This window comes from Lucilia cuprina, chromosome 6 (assembly GCF_022045245.1).
Source record: "Lucilia cuprina isolate Lc7/37 chromosome 6, ASM2204524v1, whole genome shotgun sequence".
In the NCBI taxonomy this organism is placed as follows: Eukaryota; Metazoa; Arthropoda; class Insecta; order Diptera; family Calliphoridae; genus Lucilia; species Lucilia cuprina.
The window spans coordinates 11,074,201-11,083,563 of NC_060954.1; the positions used below are offsets into that span (position 1 = coordinate 11,074,201).

Here is a 9,363-nt window from a genome sequence, read left to right on the forward strand (position 1 = left end):
TCTTTAGGCTTACCTTGTTGTTGTTTAGATTCTTCAATACTCTGCAATATTTCACGATGTCTTTCTTGTGCTCTCTTCTGTTTAAAGGTTCTTTTGCCTTTGTTTGAGTCCCTCGTTCTTGGCGGCCTCTTTAGACAGCCCTGCTCACACCATTCTTTGATTTCTTTGGCCATATCCACATGTCGGGGTATGTGTAGTTGTCGTATCATACGTTCTCTTATCATAAACTCTTCAAAAGGAAACTGTTGTCCCAAACGATTGATAAAAACCACTTCTATTAGATTAATGTTCATATGACCATCAACATTGTCAATGCGTCCGGCTACGGAGCAATCATTGCGTAAATCTATTAACACTGATTGTCCTTGCAATAGTAATGGTATACAGTTGAGGGTATTGGCTATAAGAAAGTTTTCTTTGTGCGTAAATTGTTGCATTTCTATTTCACTATTTAAACACAAACAGAAAAATTTAATCGCGTTTTTTTCTTTCAACAAACTCGCGGCAATTTTTGCAATGGCTTAGGCAGGGTACATTTAAAAGGAGTAGTTAATTCAACAGCTGATCATTTAATTGTTTGATTTGAGGTATTCATTTAGAGTTGCCATATCCTGAAAAAATATGTTTATACATTTTGGGCACTTTACATGATCACATCCCATTCGCACAACAAAAGAGATAATAAAAATCGTATGTTTTATATATTTTGGTATTAAAAATAACAAAGTTTGTTGTTGTAACAGGTTGGCTGTATCTGGATATTCTTCCCTGGGGAAAAAAATTCCGGTTGATATAGCTGTTGCTAAGTTGACAATCTTTGACCGATTGAGAATCAGGAGCAGAGATCCAGTTGTCGTTTGTCAAACAGCAATGTACTCTTCGTATCGTTGTTAACAAATACCTTTTTGTTTGTTTGTAAACACGATTATATCTGCTGTTTATTTATAAATATACTTTGAAACACCCTGTTATATTCTTCATCAAATAAACAAATCCACAGCTGATTGTCAAAGTTTGTTTTGATTTTTTATCCTCCTCCAACAAAGAAAACTACGCACGTTTTATTTTTTTCTTTGTTTCTCATAGGAAATTGTCAAAATAATGGAAACATCTTCCAAAACTACTAATAAAAGTTCCATATTACCGGTATTAACATTTCAAGCCACATCAGCACAACAAAATAAAAGCGATAACTCTCCTATAACGTGTATAAAATGTGAGGAAACATTTCAGTTTCCACAACAACAAGATGACTACTTAGGTCATCTATTTCTAAGCCATCGTTTGGTCATAGCTGATGTTGGTGAAATACCCTTGCTAGAGGATTATCTTAAATATTGGCAAAAAGAGTTTGAACAACATGAATTAGAGGAATATTGCACGACCATGCTGTTAGATCAATTGCCAGATGGTTCACCAGGCAAAAATGAAAAGTACTATTTATTAAGTGATATATTACCCAAGGATTTTGAGTTGAGGACCAAACTTAAGAAAGAACGTTTGGAAAAAGCTTTGGCACAACATCAATTTGAACTGACGGATCGTAATTTTACAAGGGAATGTTTATACTGTCGGGATGTTATTACCGGTTTACGATCTTTGTATTTGGAACATCTCTTCACCAAACACTTTTTACAATTGGGCAAACCTGAGAATCTTATTTACATAGATGAGCTTATAGCCAAAGTGCAAGATAATTTGGAAAATCTTATTTGTCTTTATTGTGAAAAGGTGTTTAAAGATCGTGTCACTCTTAAGGAACATATGCGCAAAAAGGCTCATAAAAGAATAAATCCTAATAATAAAGCTTATGATAAATATTTTCTGCAAAATTACAAGTTTCCCGATCATATAACACATACCAGAAATCAACAGAAAAGGCATAAAAACGCACCTAAACAAAAACAACCAGAAACAACAACAGCAACAGGCCAAAGAACTAGATCTGCTTCACAACGCACTGCCGATAGTGTGGATTTTGAGCAAAGATTTGCCCACAAATCGGAAGACAGCGATTCTGATTGGTCCGATTGGAATGGTGATGATGAATCTGTACAACCCTTAAATTGTCTCTATTGTCAGCAACAATCCCAAGATTTCACCACTTTCAAACAACATTTATTGCAAGAACATAAAGTAGATTTTGAGGCTGTTGTCAAGGAGTTAAATTTCTATCAAAAAGTCAAAGTAGTCAATTATATACGAAGACAAGTTTGTCTTATGCGCTGTGTTAGTTGCAATGGACGTTTTGAAAGCCAGGAATTGCTCTTAAAACATTTACAAGAGGAGCAACATTTTGGCATTGGTTCTCAGAAACAATGGGATAAACCGGAATATTTCTTTCCCACCTATGAAGATGATGGTTTACTATGTATTTTAGATGATAATCCTAACGATGATATGGATGATACGGTTGTGCGTATAATTTCAGAGGATCCTGTAGCTCAAATAAATAAGGACGCAGAAAGATTGTCATTAGAGAATTTTAATTTTTTGTAAATACTCATAGTTAGGTGGGAAGAATAAATGCGAAAAGTAGTATATTAAGGAAAATTATATGATGGAAGAGTGTAAAAACTAACGTCTATGAGGAGCAGCTGAAAGTCGCTAAAAGTAACATCAAATTAATGGGTAAAAAGAAATTAAAAGAAAAAAATGTGTTTCAGTTTGTTTATTTTATGATTTTTGATTAGATGACTTAAGCTAACATATAGATAGGTATAATAACTTAAATAGTTTATTTAAAATTATTGCCAGAGTTCGTTGAAAGGGATTTTATACTGCAAACATTTTTTCTTTTTATTTAAATTTACCAGAAAGTAAATTGTAATGATTCCTTGCTTTTTTATAAATCTTCCTATAACTCGATTATGCTACATTGCAAGATGTAATAGTATTTCACTCTTGGCATTATTATATTATGTTTTTTCTGGAAATTATATTTAATTTTGGCAGGAATACTGTTACGTTAAACAATTCCCTGATAATTTGCATATAATTTTCTCTATTGAAACTTTTTATGATTTCACTTAAAACTACTGCATGTATAAAAAAACAAATACCCATAATGTATTGCTTTTAAACGCCTCCATCTTGTCTTTTGTCTAAATAGCCGTACCTCTTTCCAAATTCTGTTTAATCTCTGCCGTATGCTCACCATAGAATCTCTCCAATTTCTTATTGAATTTAGAATTACGTTCATTGATAAAGTCCACATCGGCATCGTCATTGTAAATACGTCTTCTAGAGTATTTCTTACGTCTATCGATCTGCTGTTCCAAATCCTTAACCATATTATTAATAGCCGACGGTTTATCCTTAACCAGACCGTGAAGTATAGTATTGGGTCCGCCATAGAAAGCTTCACCCAATTCTTCTTTTTGTTTTTCATACTTTTCCATATCACGAGCAGGCATATTTTTCACTAAACGACTATATTGACGTGCAGTCTGTGCTTCGAAGGTGGAGAATCCAAGATCAGGATTTTTCTTCTTCTTTTTCTTTTCTATCTTTTCAGCATCCAAGGCAGAGACTTCTAGTAGTTTAAGACGGTCATAGTCTTTTCCTTGGGCTTTGGCTTCTTCTCTAGCCTTTTCGTCTGCTAGTAGCCAGTCTGCTTGTCTCTTGCGTGCCTCCCAATTGTTTGGCAGTTTTTTACGGGCATCTTCTGCTACGACCTCTTGGTGATTGTGGGTTCTTGCCTCCTGTCTGAGTTTGTGCAAACTACGTAGACGTTCTTTGCGTTCGGCTAGTTTTTCGGCAGCAGTTTTCTCCTTTTCCATTATAATTTTGTGGATTTTAAAGGTTTTTTTCTTATATTTTTTAAGAAATCGTGTGAATTTTTACGTGTTTAACTATTGTCTTGTTTACAAATAAACATGACACATGCAAGATGCCAGAGCGTTTTCTTCAGTTCAGCGTGTTTGAGCTTAACAAGAAAATCGCTGGAAATTTTGTTAGGCCAAGGAAGTTGCAACAGAAGAATTTGTAGTTGTTGCTGATGAATAAACCATTTAGCGGGAAATAAGGAAGAACTGTAGTTTGTACTCTAAGCCACATTCTACATATGATAAATTACTCAAATTCTTAAATTTATATGTTTTTTTTTTTCATATAAACATCCGCCTTGACGTAACACCGTTAAATATAAATTATATTTTTCTTTGACACACCCTGTGTTTTGTATTGACAACTTACGTTTTTCAACATTCATAAATTTGACAGTTTTCTTGTAGAAGTTTCGCCTGTTGCTTTCCATAAAATTAAAATACGGATAGAAAAAGTGAAAATTTAATAGATTTTATTGCAAAAAATAATAAAATTATCTAATTAAAACTATAAAACATAAGAAATATCTTATATATACAAAAATATATTAAAAATTAAATAGAATTAAGCAAATAAAACGAAAATAAAAAAATCTAAAGAAAACGTCACGAAAAATGATCAGTCAGTGCAAATGAAAAAAAAGATAATGAAAAAAGAAAAGTAATATTAAAAAAAGGAATTAAAATAGAAAAAATATAATTTTAAACAAAGTGATCTTAAATATTAAAGTGTTTATAGCAAAATTTATGAAATATTTTACTAGCTCAACAATTTTAATACTGGATTTAAAGGATTATTAACAAATCATCCAAAAAATATTGTACATATAGAAAAAAAACAAACACCAACAACAACACGTACAATACGAATTTTTTCACGGTAAGTAAAAAAAGACCATAAAATAAGATCTTTTGTTTTTTTTTACTTTTTTTCATATTTCTCTTAGTTGACTTTCTCTCTTGTGGTTAAAATTTATCACCTTTAGGTTTTTCTTATATTCATTAATAATTTTTTTTATTTTTAATTTGCTTTTCTTTTTAATTGTTTGTTTCTTGAAATTATTTTTTCTTGTATAATTTTATTAAGTTGTTGTTGCTGTTGTTGTTTTTTGTTTTATCAAAGTCACCTGCTTTTCTCTCTCTCTGTTTTCTACTTTGTTTGATTTTTTTCTCTTCTTCGCTACATAAATGTATGTGAGTCAGGTTTGGAAAATTGAAATCTTGAAATAGGCAAACTTTTATCAACAAGAACAATACTTTTTGGGAATATTACAGTATTAAACTAATTAATTATACGCTAGACTAAATTATAGACTAAAATAGAATAAAGACTACATAATTTTTTTAATATAAAAAATACTGGAAAAACTATAAAACTACTGCATTTCCCATGTCTGGTTTGAGTGGTTAACATTGTTGTGCTGTTTTGTCAATCCCTTAACACCCCTTCTAGCTGCAGCAGCGACGACAACAATAACAATAATAATAACACGGTTATTTAAACAATATAAAAGCAGAAAAAGTACTGACTACGCAATTGTTTAATATTTTTATTTTCAATCTCTTTAATTGTTATTATTTTTTCACCTTTTTTTTGTCTCGAATTTCCGCCGTTAAGTAAAAAAAAAAATATATGCATAAGTATTTCATCACAATCCATAAAGATAAATTTTTATACATAAATACTTTTTTTATTTAGTGTTTATTTGTATTTTTTATATTTATCTTTTGTTTTTTATTTGTTTTGCTAAATTGTGTGATTTTTTTCTGTTTTGCACAGCGGGTTTTTCCATTTTTTGCTTGACAGTTTTGTGTTTTTGTATTTACAACAATGAATATGCGTTTAACAGTTGCGTGTAAACATTGTAAAGGATTTTTTTACAATATTTAAAGACTTCTTTTTTTATTTTTTAACACTGTCCCAATAAAATTTCTTTTATTTTTATCTGGAAAATAAAAGTTGTTCTCGTTTTGTGGTGCTATACCTAGGGTTAGGGTTCTATAAATCGACTTTCAAATATTCGAACAATCGGCTTTTTGTCGGAAAAAGTCGAAAAGTCGAAGTCGACTATTTTGTTTCAAAAAAGTCGATAACTCGACTATCGTCTATGAAAAAAAGTCGAAAAGTCGACTTTGTAAATAAAAGTCGAATAGTCGAAAAAAGTCGAAAGAGTCGAAAAAAGACGTAAAGTCGGAAAAAGTCGAAAAGTCGAAAAAATCGGAAAAAGTCAAAAATGGTCGGAAAAAGTCGAAAAAAATCTGAAAAAGTCGAAAATAGTCGAAAAAAGTCGAAAATAGTCGAAAAGTCGGAAAAAGTCGAAAATAGAAAGAAGTCGAAAAAACTCAAAAAATTGCAAAAAATAAAAAATATAAATAAAATTTTTTTATTATTATTAATAATAATAATAATAATGTAATGTTAAATGACAACATTATAAATTTACGCTTCTGGCTTCGGAAAAAGTCGAAAATAGTCGAAAAAAGTCGAAAAGTCGAAATATTAAAAGTCGAAAAATCGACTTTTAAGTAAATGAAAAAAGTCAAAAAATCGGCTTTTAACTAAATGCAAAAAGTCGAAAGTCGACTTTCATAAAATGCAAAAAGTCGAAATGCCGACTTTTCATAAAATGCAAAAAGTCGAAAAGTCGACTTTTCGTTTCAACTATAGAACCCTACCTAGGGTTTACATATTCTCCAAGATCAATAGGTTTTACACTGCACAACCTCATGCAAAAAAGTTAACCTAAATCTTGTCGTCATTACGTACAAGTTGCGAAAAAGATGCCAGGTCCTCACAGTGTTATGGAGTCTCCTACATTCGGTATTACTCAGTTCAAAAACAGAACCTAACAACTTTGGCAAGCGGCAAACAGAATTCATCGGCATAATATTTATGCCTAAAGATCGCTTCTGAACTACCTAGCGTGGAATTTCCGCTCCATTATACGTGCAATTTGCTCAAGTATTTGAGCTTTCTAATTTCACAACCTCATGGAAAAAAGTTAACCAAAATCTTGTCGTCATTACGTACAAGTTGCGAAAAAGATGCCAGGTCCTCACAGTGGTATGGAGTCTCCTACATTCGGTATTACTCAGTTCAAAAACAGAACCTAACAACTTTGGCAAGCGGCAAACAGAATTCATCGGCATAATATTTATGCCTAGCTATGCTATTGTACAGTTAACGTAGAATTTCCGCTCCATTTTACGTGCAATTTGCTCAAGTATTTGAGCTATCTAATCTCTGACTATTGTTACGTAAGTTGCGTAACGTTCGAGATACAAAAATATCACTTAAGTTTATAATCACGCAGGTGGGATGACCTCTGTTGAGTCGCCAGCAGCACCTAGAGACGTAACCGATAGACCTAAATGCGTATCCATTAAATAAGCTGAAGATTTTGGTCTTACAGAGAACACACTGTGGTAAATCTGGTATAAATATAGTTTTCTCTGAACATTTCTAGATAAAAAAAGAACATTTCAATGGTATCACTTGTATAGGATACCTTTAATCCATCATCCAGCATCCGGTTGGTTTAAATCTATAAGTAGAGGGTAATAGTTAATCGTACCCCTACGACCACTAGGGTAACACAACGGGACCGCAATTAGGTGGACCCATGTGAGCCACTCATCCTTGATTGAATGGCTGCCCTTCTTACTTAAACCTATCATCCAGCACACTCAAAGGTAACAACATCCGACACACGCACTCTAGATATAAGGGCTGGCAAACTTCCACACTGTTAATCCTCTGTAGTATATTTGCTGTCATTTGACAACAGCTCCAAATTTATCCCGAAATATAGACATTACCGTGCATCAGTCTTTTAACCACAACTTACTCTTCCTGCGAATTTGTTTTAATCCATAGCCGAGACAAGACATGCGGGTAACTGGCCACCCGTAGTACCAGATTATATGATTTTCTGGATCTAACCCATGTCAAATTATTCCAAGGAAAGTCCGAAGTGTAACTTCCCCGGTTTATAATCTCTACAAACTAGAAGTACTGTCAGAACCTCTTTATCCTGAGATTGGAAGGAGACAAGAACAACATCCCATAACTTAGGCACAATCGGTGAAAATAGGTAACCCAAGTCTCCTCCATTAACAAGTACAGTTTTTTTTACACAAGCACTTGATCTTAGAAGAATCCTTTAAGCATGTACAGAAGGATCTTCGTACTCATACAGAAGTATTTGAGTTGTGCATTCCTTAAGAGTCTTTTAAAACTCTTTTTCAACGTATCTGACGATCTCCAATCAGGTTTTCACATGTCTCTCTAAACAATTGGTATTTAAGTTACCGAGATTATCCTGTCAGTCTTACGGATTCTGTTCTTGTTCCAAATGTAAGATGAAAGTCTATGTAAGAAAATATATGAAAAAGAATCTCACAGACAAGCCAGCGATCGGTAAAATGAAAGCAAAATTTTTTCAGAATTCGAAGAGTGATCTTTCTCCCGATCATCAAACGTTGAAGCAAATCTACTTCTAAGAAGATCCTAATATTTTCTAGTACGTTTTGCAAACACGTTCTGCCCAACAGAATGTAAATAACAATATAAGAATAAGATTCTCACAGACAAGTCACCGATCGCTAAAAAGTTTCGCTATTTGCAATGATCTTAATCTTCCACAGTTTCTTTTATCAAAATCCCTTTTTCCATTACATTTTTAAATAAATATTTTCCTCTTCAAGCCAACAAACAAAAAAGAACCCAAATTTTCTGAAATGGATTTTGGTAACGTTTGCAAAATAAGTGAAAAGAGGGAGAGAGAGAGAGAGAGAGGGAGAAAGAAAGAGAAAAGGCATATAATTAATTGTCTACATGACAATTTTGACGTTGCAATATCGTTATCATTTGTTTCTTATCTGCCTGCCTGCCAGCCAGCCAGCTTGAACGCCTAATGGCTTTATAGCAGTCTGTAGACTTCGCACAAATCAAAAGTGGGCCATCATGTGTGAGGGGGTAATTCCCTGAATTTCTGTGCTTTAATAAAACTATTGTTTTGTTTAACATGAATACGTAATTAAGTTCTTCATAAATTTTCAACAATAAAAAAATGTTGATAAAGTTTACACAACTTTTATTTTAATAATTATGAGATTCTGGGAAATTTGTTATCGCTATTTAATTAATTTATTGTTATTGTTTTTGCAGACACAAATTTTGTGAAAATTTATATTGGCAAATATTTATATGTATTTATAAGTAAATAATGACATGACAAAAAAATGCTCTTAATATATGTATGTATGTGAGGAATTATGTGCAAATTATAGAATACAATAAATAAATTGCTAAATAAGTGCTTAATATATAGAATATATTGGAACTAGATTTTTGTTAGAAAAGTTTATATTATATCCTCCTCTTGATGATGTTTGCAATTAACAATAATAAGAAGAAGTGAGTGAAGATAAATATGCCGAGTTAAATATGTAATGACGTAAAGAGTTACGTCATTACATATTTGCAGATATGTCTCACGTAGTTGAAAAATATGGGTAAAACACAAATTTGACA

At 32.3% G+C, this 9,363-nt stretch overlaps 3 protein-coding genes and 1 long non-coding RNA gene across 4 annotated transcripts in view; 2 read left to right on the forward strand and 2 right to left on the reverse strand.

Moving 5' to 3' along the window:
* The window catches only part of LOC111688926, a 97,917-nt gene extending 97,380 nt beyond the window's left edge, over nt 1-537 (reverse strand). The window contains exon 1 of the mRNA XM_046955388.1: nt 14-537. Within this exon, the coding sequence (XP_046811344.1) occupies nt 14-437 (424 nt within the window). The 5' untranslated portion in view covers nt 438-537. The remainder of the gene's footprint in view (nt 1-13) is intronic.
* Nucleotides 538-1,015: 478 nt separating this feature from the next.
* LOC111688928 (zinc finger protein 277) lies at nt 1,016-2,556 on the forward strand. The gene has a single exon (XM_046955387.1). The coding sequence runs from the start codon at nt 1,102-1,104 to the stop codon at nt 2,497-2,499; it is 1,398 nt and encodes a 465-aa protein (XP_046811343.1). The 5' UTR covers nt 1,016-1,101; the 3' UTR covers nt 2,500-2,556.
* Nucleotides 2,557-2,923: 367 nt separating this feature from the next.
* Nucleotides 2,924-3,880, reverse strand: LOC111688929 (pre-mRNA-splicing factor Syf2). The gene has a single exon (XM_023451429.2). It carries the CDS (start codon nt 3,780-3,782, stop codon nt 3,105-3,107), a length of 678 nt encoding a protein of 225 aa, XP_023307197.2. The 5' UTR covers nt 3,783-3,880; the 3' UTR covers nt 2,924-3,104.
* A 2,498-nt stretch (nt 3,881-6,378) lies between these two features.
* LOC124420747 lies at nt 6,379-7,926 on the forward strand. The gene is made up of 2 exons (XR_006941355.1): nt 6,379-7,085; nt 7,142-7,926. It is a non-coding gene; the product is annotated as an uncharacterized LOC124420747 (long non-coding RNA).
* Nucleotides 7,927-9,363: the final 1,437 nt, after the last annotated feature.